This window comes from Myotis davidii, unplaced genomic scaffold (assembly GCF_000327345.1).
Source record: "Myotis davidii unplaced genomic scaffold, ASM32734v1 scaffold200, whole genome shotgun sequence".
NCBI lineage: Eukaryota > Metazoa > Chordata > Mammalia > Chiroptera > Vespertilionidae > Myotis > Myotis davidii.
In genome coordinates, this window is record NW_006293700.1 from 4,359,385 (window position 1) to 4,383,506 (window position 24,122).

The 24,122-nt window shown below is 39.7% G+C and overlaps 1 protein-coding gene across 2 annotated transcripts in view; it reads left to right on the forward strand.

The window, feature by feature from the left end:
- Window positions 1-288: 288 nt before the first annotated feature.
- Window positions 289-24,122, forward strand: part of CRISPLD1 (cysteine rich secretory protein LCCL domain containing 1) — a 38,051-nt gene continuing 14,217 nt past the window's right edge. Inside the window, exons 1-6 of one of the 2 annotated variants that reach the window (XM_006767339.2) lie at window positions 289-607; window positions 18,445-18,563; window positions 18,899-19,031; window positions 20,551-20,666; window positions 21,405-21,505; window positions 23,670-23,810. In XM_006767339.2, the coding sequence (XP_006767402.1) occupies window positions 347-607; window positions 18,445-18,563; window positions 18,899-19,031; window positions 20,551-20,666; window positions 21,405-21,505; window positions 23,670-23,810 (871 nt within the window). In that variant the 5' untranslated portion in view covers window positions 289-346. Of the gene's footprint in view, window positions 608-18,444; window positions 18,564-18,898; window positions 19,032-20,550; window positions 20,667-21,404; window positions 21,506-23,669; window positions 23,811-24,122 lie in introns of those variants that run through there. The other variant, XM_015566274.1, reaches the window with a different exon arrangement.

A 24,122-nucleotide genomic window follows, 5' to 3' on the forward strand; every position in this document is an offset into this window, starting at 1 on the left:
AACTTTGACTCTTTTGGGCTACTTTTGCTATTTCTTTTGGGCCTCCTTTATATTTTCTTAGAAAATGTCTGTTTTTGGGAAACAATACATTTCGTTGCGTTCAGTCCTTTGGAGGAAAAATGGGTGGGAATAGTTGTTTCAAAAGTGCATGTCCATTTGCTCCGGCATCATAGAGAGAGAAATCAAACGGGTGCACTCCCTTTGCGACCGTTGTTCTACTTTTATTACTAGGAAATTAATATCTGCCTAGATTTTCATGTTAATCGCACTGCATATCATTATAGCCAGAAGGCGTGGAAGAGCCTGTCTTGGAGATTTTCCCAGGGAAACCCTGAGATCATTCATTATGAAGTGTACCACGTGGGAGTGGCTCCGAGTGACCACAGTGCTGCTATTCATGGCTAAAGCAGTTCCAGCCATGGTCGTTCCTAATGCCACTTTATTGGAAAAACTTTTGGAAAAGTACATGGATGAGGATGGTGAGTGGTGGACGGCCAAGCAAAGAGGGAAAAGGGCCATCACAGACAATGACATGCAGAGCATCTTGGACCTTCATAATAAGTTACGAAGTCAGGTGTACCCAACGGCCTCTAACATGGAGTATATGGTAAGGAAATTTTTCTGATGGTATGTACAAAGAAATGTTTTTTTTTGTTACGCTTTCAACCTGCTTGGTTAAATGCCCTCATGCTACTATTTAATCTTTTACCATTTGTATGGCAAACAAACAAAAAAACCCATAAAAGATTTTCTTCGAGTGTATCTTCCTATGTGTATTCTTTTATTAGTGTTCATTTCATTCTAAGAGCTTTTAGAATTTCAGAGTAGAATTAAATACCACTAGATGTCAATGCTTCTACCAAGTGCTCTGAATTCTTCTCTTACCAAGAACATTCTGATTCTGAAAATGTGAACAGCTGGTGTATTTGCTTTTAAGTGACTTAGTAGAACAATTACTTTCTAATTCTTAACTAATGGAACATTCTTATGAGTGGTGGATTTGAAAAATCAGGGACCAGTAATTTGAAGAAGCTCTGTGGATTGCTGATTATACATTATGGGGCAGAAGTAAGTTTGCAGTTGTCCATGTGGAAAATAAAACAATAATTAATAAATAATAACACAAGAATAAACTCTGTGTTTTGCATACTTACAACTGTAAAATTACTTTTGCCCCACCCTGTATATATGTGTGTGTGTGTGTATATATATGTTTAAATTTCTTTCAAATGGGCCCTTATTTCTGACAAATATATAAGTGACATATTGTAAAGGCTACATTTCTGTGGTGGCTTTATGTTGAGTGCATGGTGATGGCATTTTTGTTCTTCTGGATTTATTTGTGAACTTTGAAGTGTGGAAATCAACCTGGGCAAAGGATTAAATAAAAATATGTGACCTATCCTAATAACCTTATATGTACCCTTACACTACAGTAGCAAGTTGGGGAACCACATTATTTTTTAAGACTACTAGCATGTAAGTCGTTAATAGCCTACTTTATATCCTAAAATTTTAGAAACATAATTTAAAAATCTATTATACTCTTTGCATGAATTAGGAATGCACCATCAAAGACTGATAATAAATAACCATTGGTGATAGCTAACTTATTTAATGACTATTGAGAAAACATTTCTCCTGGGATACATTGCAGGGTGCAGTTAATTTCAGTGCATTTTCCTTTTTCTTTTTTTCTGCATCTACATTCGTTTTGATGGGTAACTCCCACTGAACATGGGACTTCAAAGTTCAAAATATGGAATCATATTATTTTAGCTTTCACTGGGAGAATATTTTACCCTAAAGAAAGTAAGTAGCGCTCAATAGAACTCAGCGGCGATTAAGAATTGGGCCCCGGCAACCAGGCTGCCTGGGTTTAAATTCTGGCACTGATACCCTTTAGCTAGGTGGCTGTGGACAACTTGTTAATTAATTTCTCTCTCCTTCAGTTTCCTTATGTCTACCCAGCATGTGTACTCACTTCGGAAGGTTGTTGTGAGCGTTGAGTGAGCTAACCTATGTAAAGTTTAGCTCAGTACCAGGCACATTGCAAGGTCTCAAGAGGTGTTAATAAAACATATACCTAACTTGATGTCTCCACATCCTGTTTCAATAGGATATCTGAGGAAATTGTTAGCTCTTTACAAAATTCTTTGCAGGAAATGACATCAGTTATGTCTCACATTTCTGCTTTGTGTGCAAGCTGAAGTGTTTGTCCAAAGTAAATCAACTCCATGACTTCTTCAAACAGAAAGAGCCAAGTGTGGGGTCTTCCCAAGGTGGCCACCGTAGGCTTATTCCACGTGGAGAAGGGTTCTGTTGCTTCTTATTTAAAATAAGGAAGAAGTTGGGAGTTCAAACCCACAAAAACAATCTGAGACTATTGGTGTGCGTTCCCAGTAATATGGAAATAATGAAAGAACAGTTCTGTGCTTCGTCCTGATGTCTGACTTCCAAAGAAAATAACTGTCTATTGTATGATGTCTGGTTTGGGCTGTTTATCCGGCTTGCTTGTAGGTTTCACTGGTTTCATTCCATCCTTGAAATGTAGATTCAGAAACCAGCCAGGGAGCTGTGACTTGGCGGAGAACTGGGCTGCTGAGGAGTTCAGTGCCCAACTGTAATACTGGCCCACATTTTCTGGAATACACATTTAAGGGGAGGTTAAAAGAACAATATTATTTTATTTGAAATACTGTTCATGTATGTATTACATACTAAGTCCAGATGTTTATCAACCTTGTGAAAACAATTTATTCGAAAAGGTTTTTTAAAGTGAATTTATTCTAAGAAAAAAACAACTAAGTGCTAGCTGAAGAGCTGTTACCTATAAAATCTGCAATTCTCTAGGGTACATGCCACCCCTTTTACTCTATAAGTCACATGACATTAACAGTTTGAATAACCAGTTACTTTATTTACATTTGGTGCTTATTTTGGTCTATTCTTTGTCCTTGAACCTATGTCAGCCAAGCCACATTCACACTTATTAACATACATCCCTACCCCTGCCACATTCACACTTATTAACATATATCCCTACCCCTACTCTTATGCTCATTTAATTATTGGGGTTCAAAGTTGACTCCAGGAAACCACATCTTCATTTGAAGAGCTTACAAGCTGATTGAGAAGAATAGACACAGTGGAAAAATTTCAAGTGAGCAGAGCGAACCACATTCTCTGTATGTGTATGAATGATGCCAAGGGGGCACAGACTAATGGAATATTCCCAATGGGAGGGTTAATGAGTGGGGAAGATGCCCGGGACCACCACGCACTGTGGCAAAGGGTGGAGGGCATATCTCAGGTGGAGGCAGAGGATGAGGAACGGTGGGTGGCAGGCTGGTTGTCAAGAACTGAAGCAGTTAGACTGATGAAAGCACAGACCCGTGGCAGAATCAGGAAAGGGAGAGTGAATTATTGATTATGGAAACCAGTGACCCTAAGGAGTGAGATTACCCACATTTAATTTAGGGTGAAATGAGGAACTGGAGCTTTTAGGTCATCAAATGAAGTTGTTGCTGAAGAGACAATGGATTTTAGGGGGAAGAATACTGTCTTTGGACCTAGATAAGAGCAGGTTCACCTTTCGTCTGTGCTGCTTACTGGTATGTGTACCCCGACAATCAGCAACCATTCTGGGCTTGGCTTTCCTCACTGGTAACGTTGCTATAAGGATATAAACCCCGCAGGCCGTGGTGAGGTAACACATTTGAACTGTTGAGCATATTCTCTTTCTTCAAACTTGTCCTCTCCATGGGTTTTAAGACCATCTCTTGGTTCTTTTATTTTTCTGTGTGTTTTTTTTTCCATCACATGTTCTTGTTTTCTGCTCATCTCTTAAACCTTTGTTCCCCAGGTCTTCTCTCTAGGCCTGCTCCCTTCCTTCCAGACCTTATCTACTCCTTCAACTGTAAATCTCATCCATATGTTGATGGCTCCATAGTCTAGATCTCCATCCAGCCATCTTTTCATAGTTTCTATTGCCTGGGTCATCGCTGCGTAATATTACCTGACAGTTACTTCAAGCTAAGGTGTCCAAAAAGAAAATGAGCTGTCTTACCTTTTACTCCACCACTGCCTGTCCTCCCACTCCGCTCCCTGGATTCTCTCTCAGACACCTGCTCAGTCCTCTCTAAGCAAACAATAACAACGACACCCAGAAAATCGGGCACATCCTCAACTCCTGCCTGCCCTCCACCCACTTCCACTCGACATACACGCACACGCATAAATGCACAATTCCGTGCCAATTCTGTAGATTCTGTCTCAGAAATGTCTTTTGAATCCATCTCTTGTGTTTCATCCTAACCTTTGCTCACCCCAAGATTGGCCACCATGGCTCCCAGCCAGCAGACTATACCAGTCCGTTCCTACTTTCTTTCTCCTTTAGTCCCCCTTCCTCCCTGTTACTAAATCTCTGTTTTCCCTTAAGCAGATCTGGGGTGGTTACTCAGCTGCACACAACTTGCCTTAGGTCTCTGCTGTTCGCAGTTCAAGCCCAGGTTGATTAGCTTAGAAAAGGAAGCCTGGTCAATCCAGTGTGCCGCTCACCCTTAACTCCCTTGTGTGTATTTGAATCTGTGTTCACACTGAACTACTCATTGTTCTTAAAGGGGGTAGTGCTCTGTGCCTCCTTGCCTAGTTTCCTCTGCCCAGGTGTCTACACTTCCTGTCTGCTCCCCAACTCTTCCTCAAGACCAAGTACAAGCATCTTTCTATAAGATTTTCTCTGGTGCACACATTCCCTGCCCCACTCCTTCTGCGCGCCTAAAAGATGTTATTCAAGCCTACTTAGTATTAACATTTTGTTGCAACTAAATATTTACATGTCTGTTTTCCTTTCCAAGACTTGGAATTCCTAGAAAGGTGTAAGGATTGTGCCTTATTTCTCTTTATAATCCTGGGCCTGATGCATAGAAGAAGTAGTCAGGAAATATTTGTTGATTAAATATTGTTGAATGCTCAATAAATAAGTGTTGAGTGAAGGAGTGGGTGGAACAATGAAATTATATATGAGATACATATGGGGGGTAGGTAAGAGGGATTGAAATAAGAAAAGGTGTGTAAGGTAGGAGATCACCAACACTGGAGATACTGACCTGGAATTTGGAAACACTAGAGAGGAAGTTGAATAAATGCTTCAAATAATTCGGGATTTTTCCTACTTTTAAAAATAATCACACTGTACTATAAATTGTCCAGTAATGAAGAGCCACTGAGATTATAGTAAAAATATTCAAAAGTTGTGGAATTTAAATAATATAATGAATTAATGGGTACCTCTTGCTACAAATTTTTAACGTAGACGGCTACATTTTTAACATAGTTGATTAAAATCAACTAAATAGTTCACTGTGTTACAAAATGTACCAAAGTCTAGAACAGGGGTGGGAAAACTTTTTGACCCGAGAGCCACAATGGGTTCTTAAACTGGACCGGAGGGCCGGAACCAAAGCATGGATGGCGTGTTTGTGTGAACTAATATAAATTCAAAGTAAACATCATTACATAAAAGGGTACGGTCTTTTTTTTCCAATAGTTTTATTCATTTCAAACGGGCCGGATCCAGCCCGCGGCTGGTCTAGAATGTGCTTTAGCAACCAGGACACTTTACCTAAAAAACAGACCCAGGGGCCAGTTCTATGAGCCATTTTTCACTGTTATAACTATTTCCAGGCATTTTAGAGAGCATCGGTAGGCTGTGCGGGGAGGGTGGATGGCTGTGTCTGCCTGCTCTTCCCTGACCTGTGGGCGAGACTTGGAACACACATTTCCAAAGATAGAACACAATACAGCTGGGTACCCCTCCTTGCGCCAGGCAGCGGAGGAGGCTCTGAGCCAACCAGCCAGTGGCCCATGGGGCATGCTGATGGCTTGGTTCCTGTTTGCCACCGACATTCTCCCTAAGGCCATGCTCAAACTGGAATTCAAGTCTCTTCTGGGCTTCAGTCCAGCTGATAATTCCAGAAACTGGATGTGGGACAGCCTCATTTGCTGAACAGAATGATGCTAGTCTGAGTTTTTCCCTTTCTGACTGTCCATAGCCTGAACTCCAGCCTGAAAAAGTGTTCTTAGCCTGTGAGTTTCTCTGTTTACTCTTGTGGAATTCCTGTCTGCTGACCGCATTTGCCACTAGAGACGGATATTCAGAATAAATGCAGATGATAGAGTGATGGCCTCAGGAGTCATTTAGGTAAAGCTCAGTGTTTACACATTTCTTGCTAAAAGTGACAGGAATTCACTGCAATTAAGGTTTTATTGCAACGATTTCTAAAAAAAAATAGTTTTCTCCCTGTACACTGGCACTTGCCTGGTAATTTTCAAAACTTCAGTCATTTCAGAAATATCTGTACCTATTGTTATATGATATAATTTACATGCCTTGAAAAGTACTTGGAATACCTTTCTGATTTCAAAGAATATTATCATTATTTAAAGTTATTAAGGCTTAAAATTCTCTGTTTGCAATAGGTTATCTAATTTTGCTAAGGTAATTTTATTTTAATAATAGTAATCTATCAAACAGGAAGACAGGCTATTGCAATAACCCATCTAATAATAGTGTTTAGATACAATAAAGTTATGTGTTAAGTTTCTTGGTCTACAGAATTAAAAGTTCACAAAACCTTAATTTGAATAGATAGTTGTTGTTTTTAATTTTTTAAAGACACTAACACTTTCAAATTAATGTAAATTAATTTTCAGATTTTTTTTTTGAATGTTGCACTGTAGATGGCAATACCTATGGGAAGAAAATGACATTACAGTCCATTCTATTGAATTTAGTATTTATTTACCCTGGAGTTCTGGGAGATTAAAGATTCCTCCTTAAATGTAAGCAGCAAATCTAGGGTCTTGGCAAGCAAGGCAGGAGGGAAGTAGTTTAACAGAAGAGTCCAACACCCAGAGCCAGAAAAATGCCACAAAATGTTGAAATTGTTACTGCTACTTACTCCTTTCAGGTATTAGGAATTTGCCATATGCCAGGCACTGTCTAGAGCCCAGTAATACACAACAAAATGCCCTTCCTTGCCTGGAATAGGAGTGAAAAACCTTGAATCTGCACACTCCGCAAGGGGCCCATGGGCTGGCAGGGTGTGAGGGTTTGAAGAGATGTAGGATCTAAGTGAGGAGGGCAGAACAGGCCTGGGTAAAGGCTCACTTTCAGTCTGGGTGATGAGAAGACATTTCAGCTCTTTGAACAGACTGATAGCATGATCTCACCTACTCAGAATCACTCTGGCTTCATTGAAAATTGACGTGTGGTGGTGGGAGGTGGGGTAAGGGTGTGGACAGGGAGACAGGCTATTGCAATAATCCATCTAACGGCTGATGGTGGCTAGGGGTGGAGTGGCTAGGAGTGGGTGGTGAGAAGTGGCCAGAGTGTAAGTACATCCTAAAACCCCTTTGTCATCACCACATCAATCTCAGAAAATTCAAGGAGACATTGGCAAGACTAATGAAATGGACTTGGTCAGGTGCAGGTTTAATCCACCCAAACCCTAGCTGCAGTTTTTAAAAACCGGCGGGAGTTTCCATTCTGGTTTATTGGGGGAATACTCCGGATCTTTCCGCTTATAGTGACTTGGAGAATAGAGAGATTCCAGAAATCACCTGGTCACTTGATACCCATTTTGCCAGCCCAATTTTCAGAGAGGAAAGGAGTTGGAACCCACCTCTGCCTCCTCAAGTGCCCACTATTTTCTCAGGTGATCCGCCCTCCCCTTCCAAAAGCCAGCCTACTCTCACTCCCTCCATAAGCAACAGAAGAGGAGAACATTTAGCATGAAAAGCAGAGTAGGACGGTGGGCCGATTCCTGCTCAGTAATTACGTATTCCACTTACAGTAGGCTAGGTCAGCTGTGATGTTCAGTAGGTTAGTTGTATTAAATGCATTTCCAACAACGATACTTTAAAGTTACAGTGGGTTTATAAGGACGTAAGTGACCCCATCCTAAATCGAGGAGCATCTGTACTCAGGATAAGTGGGGAGGAAAGAAGGGGATGGGTAATACAGACCTAAATTCACCTCCCACCCTCTGATTTCCTGTCTGTGTCTTCCATTGGCCAAATCCAACTGGCATCTGGGGCTAAGAGCCTGAAATAACTCAGTATGTAGAGTTGAGCCTTTGGGGACAGAGAGAAGGCACTTAGGAGCTCAGAAAGGCTGTCTAGGAACAAATGAAGAATACTTAACACTGTATCCTTTCTCAGATTTTCAAGTAAGGACTTTTGAAAACCATATATTTTTTTAGGTTTATTTATTTTTTATTATTATTAGTTAAGGTATTACAAATGTGTCCTCATCCCCCCCATTAACCCCCAACCTCCCCCCGCCACACACACACTCATGCTCCCATCCCCCTGTTGTCCATGAAAACCATATTTTTTAAAAACTATCACCTTAGTCATGTTTAACTGTTGAAGAACACGGATTGAGAATGCTATGGGTATCAAACTAGCTTTGAGCTTCCTAGCAGCTGGGGGAAACAGGAAAACGCGGGGCTCATGCAGCTCCCAACGACTGTTTGGAAGCATAACAATTTATCATTCTTGAGGCAAGAATGATTAGTGAAGACCTAACACAGCTTCTCAATATAGGCGCAATGAGCAACTTAATATAGCCGTTTTACTCAAAATCTGTAAACATATACATGTTCATGTTTGTTAGTTTTAATATTAGCCTTTGGTTTAAATTGCGGTTATAGTGTTAAATGGTAGGTTTCCATTTCTATGTGTCCATAAACTGTTTCTTGTATTAACTTCTCCAAGAAGTTTTTCATTTGCTAACCCATCTCTTTTTTATTTTTGAAAATAAGGAAAGCATCCTTGAGTACATTAAATAAAAGCAATTAATACTTTTTTTTTTACTTTCAACACCCAGGTTACTATTATTTTGATATTCAAATATAAACTAATGCATAAGTGATTTATTATGAGAGTTTGTCTTTCCTTTCATATATTTTTCTGGGCTTGACTTTCAGATCAGTCTTGAATCTATCTAAAATGAATGGGCTATCAGTAAACTAAAATACAGGCGTCCTTTTTATAAATTGAGTCCATGTGTAAAGAACTGATAGAGCAGCGGTTCTCAACTTGTGGGTTGTGACCCCTTGGGGGTCCAACAACCCTTTCACAGGGGTCGCCTAAGACCATCCTGCATATCAGATATTTACATTGCGATTCGTAACAGTAGTAACATTACAGTTATGAAGTAGCAACGAAAATAATTTTATGGTTGGGTCACAACATGAGGAGCTGTATTTAAAGGGCCAGAAGGTTGAGAACCACTGTGATAGATGGGACTTTCTCACTTGCTAAAGAATTTCTTTAAACAAGCATCCAGAACATCATCTTGAGAATTACTAACTACTCCTATCTTAAATGACAAGAAACAAAATGAAGACATCATAGCCCTGAAGTCAACACAAAGATATGGCATTTACAGAAATAACCCAAGTTCAGCTATTGAAGGGTTTCTGTACACTGGGAATTAAGACCCAACACATTAGATACAGATCTGTCTAATAATCCGTAAATTATGTGATTAAGAAGGCTTGGAATGGGGTGAGATAAATGGGGTCTTGTCCTTGGAATGAATTCCAAGAGGAGAGAGAATGTGAATAGGACTTTGGTGAAAGGATAAAGTGTAAGTAACTAAAGAGGTAAGCAGGGAAAAGAAAGAATAGTTCCGTTAGGGGAAAATCTCTGATGAGCTCAGTGCCAAGATATACGAATGGACAGGAGCTAGAACCTCCTCACCGTGCAGTTATGCAGTGTTGGGTCCTGATACCTGGTCTTAGAAATGTCGTAGCTTGGATTTATCTCCTGGTCTACCAAATCAGAATCTCATTTTAAAGAGATCCCCCGGTGTTTCATAAGCCCTTTAAAGGTCCAGAGACGCAGCTGTGGCGCAGTCCATGTTGGAGTGGGCGGGCATAAGTGCCTAGGTAAGCTATGGCCAGTCTCCCGGGGGCCTTGGCAGTGAGAGATGGGATGACCTAGCAGACGTTCTGTAGCAATGTAAGGATTGTGTGACATGAATGGCTCTGCTGCCTCACAAGGACAGTCTCCCCTGCATCATGCATGCAGTCTCTCTGGTTAATCCTATATAATAAAAGGCTAATATGCAAATTGTTCCCTTGGGAGTTCGACCACCCGCTATGACATGTGATGACCACCAGGGGGGCGACATGGAACAAAGGAAGGCTTCGGCTGGCAGCCGGAAGGCCCTGATCTCTGGCCAGGCCTGGGGACCCTACCCATGCATGAATGGAAGGCCTTGATCTCTGGCCAGGCCTGGGGACTCTACCCATGCATGAATTTTCGTGCACTGGGCCTCTAGTATTGAACTAATGGGTTTAACTGAAATTATCTTGTGAGTTTACCCACCTATTAAATTTCCATTTCAAGAAGTATTTTAATTTTAATACAGTGAAGAGGCAATTCCCTCAATTTTTAGAGCGCTATATTTTTAAGGCTTTCAGGCCTTGCTTTAAAGTGGATTTTAAGTAAAACACCACCACATCTGTCTCCTGTCTCTAACTTCCAGGAGACCCCAATAAGTGCATTGCCCCGGGTCATGCGATTTTCTCAGTACCTGGCAAGGCCTGTCTGCCCAGTAACACAGGTGTTTCCTTTGAAATCTGAGCCTTGTGCATTTTCCCTGTAACTACAAAGTCTTTTCAAAACAGGTGAAGCAGTATAGTTAAATACCTGAGGTCCTTTCGGAGTTGTCAGGAATGTATTGCTGTTTCCAATAGTGCTTTTTATACCAGATGACTTTGTCACAAAAAACATCATCCACTCTTTCAGCACGGGTGGACTTATTTATTTATTTCACTGATGTCAGTTTCTTTACAGTTCTCATACCACCACCGACAGGAAGAGAAAAGAGGGTGGCTTTAAAGATTTCATAATGAGGCATTCTTTTTGGAATTTAAATCTGAAATCTTGTGAACTGTCCAATGTGTTGCTTCCATAAAATAATGAATTCGTTCTTGAAGGTCAAGTTATCGCTGCTGAGAAGATCACTTTGACACTTTTTCCATTCGATTCTTGAATTGCACTTTCTGATTTAAATAGAAAAACACAACAGTGATTCGGGAGGGATTTCATTTTGACGTAGAATGGGTAATTTGCAAATCTGTTTTTTCCAGGAGGGGTAGCCCAGCAAGAATTACCCTTTAAAGGTGGTATTTAGGAAGAGATAACTTATATGTCTGATTTTCTTCAACTACTTCTGTTCATGAGCTGGCTGAAAAAATACTGCTGTTCCTTTTAGCTGTGGGGGGAAATTACATGTAGAAAACTGCTTTATCTCAAAGATTTTTCCATTGGGTTTTTAGGACTAAGCTGAAGAGAGACCTGGTGTTAACTTTTTATTGAGAATATTTACTAAGAATGATTTAAGAGAGAAACAGAAAGGGAGGGAGAGATAGAAACATCAATGATCAGAAGCATCCGTCGGCTGCCTCCTGCACACCCCCCACTGGGGACTGAGCCTACAACCCGGGCATGAGCCCCGACCGGGAATCAAACCATGACCTCCTGCTTCATAGGTCGACGCTCAACCACTGAGCCACACTGGCCGGGCTCAACTGGCATTCTTAAAGAGACTAACTTGTGGTTTAGCATACAGATCTCCAAGCCTACTGCTTCCTCCACTATTGCTGTGGTTCTTGCTTGTAAATTGAATGCCTAAAATGCCCCTTCTGAAGCTCAGGGACCATCCTGGAAGAGGTGGGCATGTGAGAGAGTAAGAGTCAGATAAGAGGGGGGATTGTAACCCTGCAGAAACTTCACTTCTTCAACATGAACTTTTCTCCTTTCTTTCCTTTTGATTCACACTGGCCTCATCCAGCGCCCTGAATCACCTGACTCCTTCTCTCCTTCACATCCACTCTCTTAATCGTCAAGCCCTCAGGACAATGAGGTTCTGGTCAGAATCAGTTGATCTTAGGAACAAAACCTGTGTTCTATTGACCACAGACACAGAGTTTCAATCAAAGTAGAGATAACACCCGGCCAGTGTTGCTCAGTGGTCAAGCATCGACCCATGAACCAGGAGGTCATGGTTCAACTCCTGGTCAGGGCACATGCCCAGGCTGCAAGCCCAATCCCCTTTACTGAGAATATTTTCTTGTTTTATTCAATCAGTTAACTATTTATCAGCTTTGGGTGATATTAAAGCTTTGTCATAGAGAGAATAGTCAGAAATAATTGAGCTCTGCTGTATACACCTAATTGGAAGATCTGGGATGTTCTTGGTTTTATATTCCTGAAAACCACAACACAGCTTTTGCTTCTTAGTTAAGAAATGCCCTTAATTATGAATAAAAAGATTATTTTACACTTTCTGGTGTTTTACAAGCACTACAGGTATTCCGTAAGAGACTGTAAGTCCAAAATAATAGAGTTTTGAAGCTAAAAAAAAATTGAAGAGATTTTTTTTTTCAGCTTCCTAATGTTACAGATAAGTAAACAAACCAATTTTGACATATTCAAAGGTAAATTTGAAAATACACAATTTCAGTAGTAAGGAAAATTTTGCCAGGGTCTAACATGTATTTAAATTACCCATAACTTCAGTACTTTGGACAAGTGCAAGCATACTTTTAGCTCCATTAATGTAAGAAAAGGAGAGGAAAATTTATCACTAATGGCCTCACCTGCAAATGTCAGAAGACATGACCACAGGGAAGGGGCATTCTTAATACCATTGGAAGCTGGAGTGCTATTATTTCCAACAGCTCAGAACTAAAGTAGGCTTGGAGATAGGAGGGGGCAAAAGAAGGATGCTCATGGAATTCATTTTTCAATTGTTTTCAAATGCTTTTAAATCGTTTTTAAAAATAATTTTGTAATGCTACTTACGGTTGTCAATAGTAGGATGGTAAGACCATAGCTTCCAGCTTAGATCTGGACTTGCAGTGGAATTGCCTTTTCAACACCACCATGGTTTCATGTTATTAGTTTGCCAGAGGGCAGTGTGTATTTTAAAAATCCATATGAAATATTAAGTTGTATCATGAACTGGTATTATTGTCATTAATTAGGCTATGTAATGGTATTATAGCCAAAGAGCAATTATTATTATTAATTTACATTTATTGTTGGAAGTATTACAGATGTCTCCCTTTTTCCCACATTGACCCTCTCCACCCTGCTCTTGCCCCCCACTACCTTCACCGCACTATTGTCTGTGTCCATGGGTTATTTTTTGCATTTCTCTTGGAAATCCATGCTTTTATGTCTCTGGATCTATTTTGTTCATCAGTTTATTTTGTTCATTAGATTTCACATAAGAAAATGCTCATCGTTAGACAAATTCTTAGTGACTAACGTTGGCCTTCAACTCTTATTTAATGTACTATAATAACAGTTTTTAAGCTATAAAGATTGAACAATTCCCAGGACATGCATTTTCAAATTATGTGAATTTAGAAAAAGCTCTAAATTAACTGTGGTCAAGGAGGTGCTTTTGACAACATAATCATTTTTAAGAGAGAAAACTATTTCCATGTCAAAGAGAAGGAAAAATTAATATGACTAAGGACTGTGTTTGCCTGTGTACAGTACTGATTTTGCCCAAGGTACTGGCAACTGCCAATATTAACTCTATTTCAAACTACATTGTTGAGTGATTTCCAACCTTCTTTGAATGTCTTTTATTAAAGCAGGATAAGCAGGTATTCCAGTAGGAATCAGAATTGTATATGCTCATTTATACTTTCCAAAGTATTGCAGCCAAAGGAATTGTCTGTACATGTCAGATAGCTACATAACTTCCAATTTCTACAAGTAAAACATTTTAGCACTAAAATTACTATATATTTCTAGATTTACTTTTGAAAGTCCTTTGGTAATATTTAAGATCTCTCTCTCTCTCTCTCTCTCTCTCTCTCTCTCTCTCTCTCACACACTGTAGAGCCTCCAGGTTGAAGTAGCTTAAAAATAACATTGGAGCCAAAGAATGTCAATTGCTTTCTGTTCCTTTTAGTAATAAAACTTCATTCGATGCTTTACTGGGTTCTAAGAAGAAACAGCCTAGATGTAGGTGGAAAATACAGTGTTTTTCATGTCTATATACCTCAAGTACCCATCTTATAAAGAAATGGTAATTTTAAGTGCGGTTTGGCTTTAAATTAGTGCTGGGTGAATAGTTCAGAGAGGAAAAAAGCCCTTCAGGCCATCTTGATTTAATTTACAACCTGAATTTAAATAGAAATGTATAGAGACTAACCTGCATTTAAATGGGATTGGTATGAATTACTGGTGGTCTTAAAACCTGACATATAATGTTGTGGCATAAAAATATACATTCCATGTTGTTATGGTAATATTTCTTCTAGGACAGCTATATTTTTAGTATGTATTTTTTTTTAAAGAATCTTCTTGATTTGTGTTATTGAACTTAACCTAAATACCTATGCTTGAATAGATTTTTAAATAATCACTTTAAAAATTGTCACTAATTAATATTTATTAAATACTAGAGGCCCAGTGTATGAAATTCATGGGCGGGTGGCAGGCTGATTGGGGCCTGCCGGCCAGGGGGAGGGACAGGGCACAAGAGGTTGGCCGCTGGCCTTACTAAGGAGGAAGCCAGCCCTTGGTCCCCCTGGGAAAGGGGCCACATCCACCACCCAACCCCGGTTCCCTGTCCCAGCCCAGGGGCTGGCCCTGATCAGGCTATTAGGGCCTACCAGCCAGTGGGAGGGACTGGGGAGATTGGCCAGTTGGGGGAGGTTGGCTGTGGGAGTGCACTGACCACCAGGGTGCAGCTCCTGTATTGAGCGTCTGCCCCCTAGGGGTCAGTGAGTATCATAGCGACCAGTCATTCCGGTCATTCTGGTTGTTCTGGTCACTTAGGCTTTTATATATATAGATTGATATGTAGGGGAGGAGAGGGCTCACAGGGGACAATCCCAACACTGGGGGATAAAGTCAGAATTGGAAAAATGTGAAATCAACAATAAACCATCTCCAAAAAGAAAGGACCCTAAGAGAGGTTTTGTAGATGTATTGCTGAGTAGCTTCCCTAGCATCTACCAAAGACTCTTTACCTATGCTTGAATAGATTTTTAAATAATCACTTTAAAAATTGTCACTAATTAATATTTATGAAATACTAGAGGCCCAGTGTGTGAAATTCATGCACGGGTGGGGTCCCTAGCCCTGGCTGGCGATCAGGGCCGATCGGGGCCAGGCCGATCAGGACCGGGCTGGAGAGGAGGCGACAGTCTCTGGGCTGGGCACAGAAGGAACGGACACCGGATGCCGATGCCGCCATCGTCAGTGTTCTGCCACCATGCCGTTCCCCGCCTCCCTCCCCTTAGGGGTCAGTGAGTATCATAGCGACCAGTCATTCCGGTCATTCTGGTTGTTCTGGTCACTTAGGCTTTTATATATATAGATTGATAGTACATTTTAATTGCAGGCTCCTCTGTCTTAGTTCTTATATTAAAGTAATGTATGTCCCTAGTTTGGTCTTACAGTTCGCTTGATATATGTATTTCCCTTCTTATTTTTAGTGGATTAGGTAGAAAATTTGTCATGCCATAAAAACAGCTTACCCATATCATATAATCAATTGAATTTTAGTCCTCGAAGAGACTTGAGTTATCTTCTATTTCAACTGACACATTTTATAAGTAAGGAAACTTAGCCTAAAGGATTTGAATGACATGTTTCAAATTTTATTTCAATTCCTAGACAGCAGATATAAACACAAATTTTTCAAATAGAACATTTTGTTTTGTGAATTTGGGGCTGGTTGTATGTATATCCCCTCTAAACGGGATCCATCTGTAACTTCATAGGAAAAACTGACATCGAAGGTTGTAGCATTATGTGCAGAAAAGAGTCACATGACCTTGGATAAGGGTCTTAAGGTCGCTTCCAGGGGCTCAGCTGTGTGATTCTCACTGGTCTCTCACGTGTTTGCAGTGACCTGGACAAGCACACTGACAGGTCTCCTGCGGGGGCTGGAAAAACCCCAGCAAGGAGCTCCTCCACATTTCTCTGTCTCTGTGTGGTCTCTCCACATGATCTTTCCAGCTACTTGTGCAGGGCTGCTGGGCTCACGCCTGCCAAGATGTGTCTGAAAAGAGAAAGAAGCAGGTAGAGCCTGAGAAGTCTCACAGTGTCATTCTGTCCATGAGAAGGGAATCGCTCTCCAGCTCAAATTGAAAGGAAGGGGAGAGGACTCAACTCCACATCTTGGGCTTTATAATCACTACAGTGGTTTCAGGCGTTTTTTTAAAAAGCCATCTAGGAACTGTTTGTTTTTCTTCTGGTTCTTGGTTACTCCTTGAGTACGCGGTTGCTAGATTAGAAACTTGCGGCTCAGTGTAGTTCCACTGTACTTGTGAACCAAGTGCCATGCAAGAACCTGACGCCCAAGATTGAAGACAAGAATTTGTCTGTCTCTCTAGGACAAACTACTTTCCAGGGAGCTCTACCCTGGAAGCCTGCTTCCTTTTGAGGGGTGACTCTCCAATCTCCAATCTACTGGATACAAAAGGAAATCAGCCTCTTGCTCATTTTCTGGGACTCTGTAGCCAAATATTTTTGTCTTACCTAGTTTGTTTGGGTAATAATGACAGCAACTTGAATTATCTATAATAATAAAAGTGTGATATGCTAATTGGACCAGATGTTCTAGACGACCTTCTGGACGAAGCCAGTTCTGCAAGGGAAGCCCGGGTCCCGGATACCAGGGGGAAGCCAGTGCAGTGCCGGCAGCCAGGGAAAGGAAGGCCTACTCTTGCACGAATTTTGTGCATCGGGCCTCTAGTATCTTTGTATAATTACATAAAATATTTAATTATATAACTAGGTCTAGTTTAAGGATTTAAGAAATAGTATGCTCATGTTTAGCACCTAAAGGGCTTGCCTGATAAATACTTAAGCATACAGGTTCTATCACAAAACCTGTCATCTTGAATATTTGACATCAGTTCAAAGTAAAATTAAAGCTTTTATGAAAATCAGCTACTTTCGCTGCTCTTAATTTTTTAGTTCATGTAAAGATACATTTTTGTATTTTTGCTAGATAATAAAGATGTCCTATAATAAGAATATACTTCTTCTAATCTAGTATAAATTTTGCTTTGGGGCTTTGAAACCATGAATCTATGTATTTCGGATTCACAATTGTGTGAGAAGGCATGTTCATTTATAAAAATGTATGTGAAGGAATGAAGAAACTTCTCCCCACACATTCTCCGTTCTTTCCCTCTCTGGCATCTCTTCCTTTGAACCCATGATTAGCTTTCTGTCATCCTTTCCAAATGAAACCCAGCAAACACATTCTCCCTAATCCCTGGCATTTTAGCTTTTTAAGCTCCTGCCCTCTCTCTTTTCTTCCCCTCTGCAGTATTATTAGCAAACAAGCCTCACTTGCTTTCCGGACTTGCTCTTTCCTGTCACTTTAACCCTCTGTGTTCCTGTTTCTCTACCTACCTTTGAGCTGAAATTGCTCTTAATCTTGGATTAGTACTTAGCAGACCTCATCCTTCTTGACTCTGCTCTGGCAAGACCACACTGTCCGTTTTACAAATTAACAAATTGAATATGAAACCCAAGACATGCAAAATCATTTCAGTAGTAATTTTGCAATTTTAAATATTTCTTTATAAATTACTTTTAAAGTGTGAATGAATCACTCTCATTGAATTTTGTATACAAGATGCATATATGTTTATAGGATTCAGATTCAATCACTCATGTATTCAACAAACATTTATGAAACTTAGTCCACACGACACAGAAAATAGGGTTAAAGACACCAGCATGACTTAAATAGCTGTCCTGAGCAACTCAGTCTCAAGAAAAAGATAAGCAATTAGACAAATACTAACATTTCAGTGTAATAGCTGTTAAACAAAGGAGTCTAACCAAGTTTCAGGAGCTCCAAGGAGGGAATAGTTGGCATTTGAGAGAATGGAGAAGGTGTCAAGAATGCATTACATAAAGCTGGGTTGTGAAGGAATAGTAGGGGTCTGTCTGGCAGATCATTGGGAGAAGGATGTTTTAGATAAAGGAAACCATGCCAGAGAGAACAAGGAAGAGCAGGGTTTGTGATGGGGAACAGAGGGATCAAGGGTCTTGAACTTCATGGATATGGGGATTTGTCGCATGTTGTTCAGACAGAGGAATCACTTCAGTGTATCTGTGTCCACTTAGGTAATTCTCAACACTTGTTAGAGCATATTGGAGGGATAAGAGATGAGGCAAGGACATTAAGGAAGCTGCTAGTGTAAAAATCTTGAGAGATGGTGAGCACCCAGACTAAGATGTTGACTTTACAAATGAGTACAAAGGGAGAAAATGTGAGAACTGAGCAACGCTGTATTTTGAAGAAATGTCCAAACTATACATATGTATTAAATGTTGGTATCTGTATTTTGCTTTTGTTTTGAACTACAGACGTGGGATGTCGAGCTGGAGAGGTCTGCAGAGTCCTGGGCTGAAACTTGTTTGTGGGAACATGGGCCTGCAAGTTTGCTTCCATCGATTGGACAGAATTTGGGAGCACATTGGGGAAGGTATCTTCACATGTAACTTTTTGTTCCTGACAACATGTTTGAAATGAAATGCTAATTCATGTAGCACATTTTCAAAGGCTTGGTGCCAAAAAGGAAAACAAATAATCACACCAACACGAATAATAAAAAATAAATATACAAGGATGATCAACAGTATTTGAGACTTATTTTTATTTTAAGTCATTGATATGATAGTAATGAAATGGGTATAGGTATTTAAGGTTAATACCTCACACAAAAATCTCTCTACTCCACTTTATCGATCTATTTTCAATATTTGGTTCTACATTTTCTCCAACTTGACTTGCTCTTTGTGGTTATTTTATTTCCAATAGATATAGGCCCCCGACGTTTCATGTCCAAGCATGGTATGATGAAGTGAGAGACTTCACCTATCCATATGAACATGAATGCAACCCGTATTGCCCATTCAGATGTTCTGGTCCTGTATGTACTCATTATACACAGGTATGTTTGGGGTACATTATACGTCATTTCTCGAAGTTGAATTTGTGTAACTATGGGAGAACATAGGCTACTGAACATGTGTCTTTCTTATAGCTTTTGGTATGGTTATTAATTATGTAGTTATTGATGTATGTAGAATAAGCTTAGAAATATCTACAAACAATATAAGTAAAGATCAGGAAAAACTCTCCAAACACATATACTTAAAAAGACTTTATTGCAATGATTTTACTTATGAAATAGTTTAAATATGGCCCCAATAACTGCAAGTGGGGGGAAGTTTACTACCTTCAAATTCAGGTGTCATTATCTTTTTATTTTCCAAATAATACAAATAGTGTTTTATTTACCACTGATATCCGGTATTTACCTGTGTGCAGCATTTAATCTTTTTTTATTTTTATTGAATACTTATATTTGGTATTGGGTATGTTTTAACTTTGAAATCACACACCTGAAGGCAGATTCAACTAGATAAAGCTCACTGCAGTTCAGAGCTTCCAGAAGACCTATGGCTGCTTATGAGGGAAACTAAAGCGGAGAATTTGTCCGCTATGCCTTTGCGTGTGACAAGATCAGTACGGAACTCCCTAACAACCAGGGGCCCAATGAAAATGTCACACTGTATAAGAAATGTGAACACCGCCCTAACCGGGTTGGCTCAATGGATAGAGCATCGGCCTGCGGACTCAAGGGTCCCAGGTTCGATTCCTGTCAAGGGCATGTACCTTGGTTGCGGGTACATCCCCAGTAGGGAGTGTGCAGGAGGCAGCTGATTGATGTTTCTCCCTCATTAATGTTTTTAACTCTCTATCCCACTCCCTTCCTCTCTGTAAAAAAACAATAAAAATATATACATATTTTTAAAAAGAATACTTTAAAAAAAAAGAAAGAAATGTGAACACCTAAATTTTGGCTCCAGTACTGTCAGTTTAAGATGAGAAATTCTGTTCCTTTGTTAGGTAAGCTTCTTCATGGAAACATTAACACAGAATTGAGGTTTGTGAGAATGTAACTTTTGAATTATTATTTTTTTTTTAAATATATTTTATTGATTTTTCACAGAGAGGAAGGGAGAGAGATAGAGAGTTAGAAACATCGATGAGAGAGAAACATCGATCAGCTGCCTCCTGCACATCTCCCACTGGGGATGTGCCCGCAACCCAGGTACATGCCCTTGACCGGAATCGAACCTGGGACCTTTCAGTCCGCAGGCTGACGCTCTATCCACTGAGCCAAACCGGTTTCGGCTGTAACTTTTGAATTATTTAGTAAATGTATTCTGAAGATGCTTTACACTTGATAGCCAGATAGAGTTACTGAGCTGCTGCTCTGTTATTTTAATTGAATTAAGCGCTTTCCCAAGCCTTAAGAAAAATATCCTTTTTGACTTTTGACATTGCCTCATTTCATTTTGAATGATAGAGGTTTGTTTCTCAAAGTGTGTTTCATACATTTCCCTCTCGGATATGTTGCATCTCACTTCATCTCCACTTGCCATTTCTGTTCTCTCCCGTAGGTGGTGTGGGCAACAAGCAGCAGAATAGGCTGTGCCATTAATTTGTGCCATAACATGAACATCTGGGGGCAGATATGGCCCAAAGCTGTCTACTTAGTGTGCAATTATTCCCCAAAGTAAGTAGACAAAAGACCACTTTCATATGTAAATTTTTCTTAATAACATGAAAATAACTTTATATTGTCTTAATAACATGAAAATAACTTTATATTGCTGATTTTTTTCTCATTTTCAGTGTGTTTTATTGAGTAAAGTATACAGTTTTAACTCAGTTTACTTAATACAACAATAATTATGGTTGCCTGATGCATAAAATCGGTACTTCAAAGGAATTATAAAGTTGAAAATATGATCCTTGTGAAGACGGGAATCATAGTTGTGCCTTCATTTTTACTGTGACACTGCATAAATATTCAATAATTTTGATTTGTTAGAGATGAACAACTGCAGATTAACTGAGAAGTGCATTTTTACCTGTGTAAAGACCATTCAAATTATTACATTGTAAATATCACACAGTCATATGTAGGGTCAGAGCTAAGTCTAAAATCTGTTTTTATTAAAACAAATGGAATATAGGTGAATACTCCATAGCAGAGTTTGGTGTTCTGCCAAAGTTTGATTTTGTAATTTTTAACAATATGTATACCAAATTACTTAGTATATTTCAAAAGAATGAGGTAGCATTTTACATTTAAACCAGATAGCCAAAAGTTCTGTGATGAAAGATATAAATGTCTTAGATCTACACAACAAAATCACCACTTAGAAGATTCTTAAACAGTACTATTTTGCAATGTCTTATAAATGATGCTATTAGACTACCTCTTAAGAGTACTGATCATCTCTTTAAGGGGGAACTGGTGGGGCCATGCCCCCTACAAACACGGAAGGCCCTGTTCAGCTTGCCCACCCAGCTTTGGAGGAGGCTGTCGGGAAAATCTGTGCTACAAAGGTATGTGCTGTTGTGTCCTGGTGCTTACCTTGGTTGCTATTTTATTTAACTTGTGCATTAATTACTGTTGTAGAAAAAACAGATGTGTATTTAATTATTCAAAATATTTCCAGAACTCTATTTCAAACATTTTGAAGACACCATTTAGAATATTTCAAAATATACTTCATAGTAACTCCTTGTATACCACTATGTGTTTAAAGAAAAATTTCATTATTCCAGATAACTTCTAATTGTACTTGGGAATTTATCCCAGAGTGACAAGTATATTTACATTCTTTAAAGCAATCTTGATATATTGTTGACTGGAGTTGTCTCCATAACTAATCATTTTTTAAAAAATATATATTTTATTGATTTTTTGCAGAAAGGAAGGGAGAGAGATCGTTAGAAACATCGATGAGAGAGAAACATTAGTCAGTTGCCTCCTGCACACCCCCTACTGGGGATGTGCCCACAACCAAGGTACATGCCCTTGACCGGAATCGAACCTGGGACCCTTCAGTCCGCAGGCTGACGCTCTATCCGCTGAGCCAAACCAGCTTGGGCACTAATCATTTTTTGAAGGCGTTAGCGATTTAACACAATTTATTTTTAGCGCTTTAAAAGCTTTTGCCAGAATACTGATTCTTACTTGAACCATGCTCAATTGTACTGATTCTCTGCTTCTCACTGTAGAGTATACAATTTCTCATGCCAAAGTAAGAAAAAAAGAATAGTATTGTAAAAGTATTATAAAAAGCAGTACCCTCAAATGCATTTGATGTCCTAAAGGTAACTACAAAGATGGTGTCCTACCTTTAGCACACGAAGATAAACTGGATATGACAAAGCTTTGTGAAAGTCATCATGCTTCTCTTGGGCAGCCATCCATGTGAACATTTCTTACTCTCTTGTACTTTTTTGTTAATGATGACTGAAAAAGATTAATGCAGACTAAGTGTATTAGAAAATCATAAAGAGATGTGTCCTTTTTTTCTTAATGACTCAATGCTCATTCACTAAAATAAGTGACCAGAAGTGACCATATGTTTCATTCTGTTCTATGAGCCATTTTTTATTCCCAGAAACATTTTTCATTGTATGTGAGTCCGTCTGTTCTCCTTCCTCTTTACCCCCAAACCTCCAGCCTACTACCCTCCCACCAATGGCCACTGCATTTTACTTAAACCTTACTTTACCCTGACTCCTTTTTCTAGGTTCTGACCCCTTCATATAATCCAACCTGGAGAAGACATTAAATTAAAAGTTCTAAATGATTCTCCATTGTCAAGTTTAAATTTCTGCACATTGAATTTCCTTCTGAAAGAGGACAACCTTTCCGGGAAAACTGACGTTGTAATAAATAGCAAGGGCACATCGATCCTTCTTTAGTCTGAATTCCTTATGGGAGAATGTTAAATGTGATCCTCCTGAAAATATTGAGGATCATTTCCTTTGGGAAAACAAATTCAAATTCACTAAGCCCTGACTTTATTAGATCACTGGGTAGACTTCACAGTGTCTTATGAAAACTAATCACTGATCACGTAATTGAACTGATTCTCTGCTTTTCACAATACAAGCAAAGGTTAGAAAAGACTCCATTTAAGAGCCAATGGTAGCATCCGTAAATCAAGGGCTCAGAAGCTGACGTGTGTTTTATTCACTCCGACGTAGACATAAGAGCACCGCCTTAAGTCAAAACCTGTGCTAACGATGGGACTGACCCTTTGAGACAGCATGGAGGGACCTGGAGAGTATCATGCTAAGTGCAATAAGCCAGTCAGAGAAAGACAAGTATCACTTGTTCTCACTTGTATGTGGAATCTAATGAACAAAATAGATCCAGAGACATTGAAGCATGCAACAATTTGATATATTCCAGAGGGGGCGGGGGAGCAGGAAGAGATTAACCAAAGAACTTATATGCATATATGCATAACCCATGGACACAGACAAGAGTGCCGTGAAAGCCTGGGGAGGGGGTGGGGGTGCGGTGGAGGGGGTCAATGGGGGAAGCAGGGGGACATCTGTAATACTTTGAACAATAGTAAATTTTAAAAAACAGTAATGATTTTTCTAGTTTTAAATGTTAAACAGGTATGTCAAGATTTATCATTATTTGATCATTTGTACAAATTTAAGTGGGATTCATATTCCTGAACTCCATTCTCTCTAACAGAAGGATCAGACAGGTACTACACTCCCCGTGAAGAGGAAACCAATGAAATTGAACGGCAGCAGTCCCAAGTCCATGACACCCACGTTCGGGCAAGAGCGGATGATAGTAACACAAATGAAGTTGTAAGCACGCAGCAAATGTGTAAGACTTCTGCATTATTTACGAAAATTTTAAGGTTTAGCCGGCCTGTGTGGCTCAGTGGTTGAGCAGTAACCCATGATCCAAGAGGTCACCGGTTCAATTCTGGGTCAGGGCACATACCTGGGTTGCTAGCTGGATCCCCCGTAGGGGATGTGTGGGAGGCAGCTGCCTGGTGTTTCTCTCTCATGGATGTTTCTATCTCTCTACCCCTCTTCTTCTCTAAAATCAATAAAAACATTTTTTAAAAACGGTTCCCATAGGTGGCATATCCATCTATATTTTATCCCCTTTAATATTTTTAGAATGGTAAAA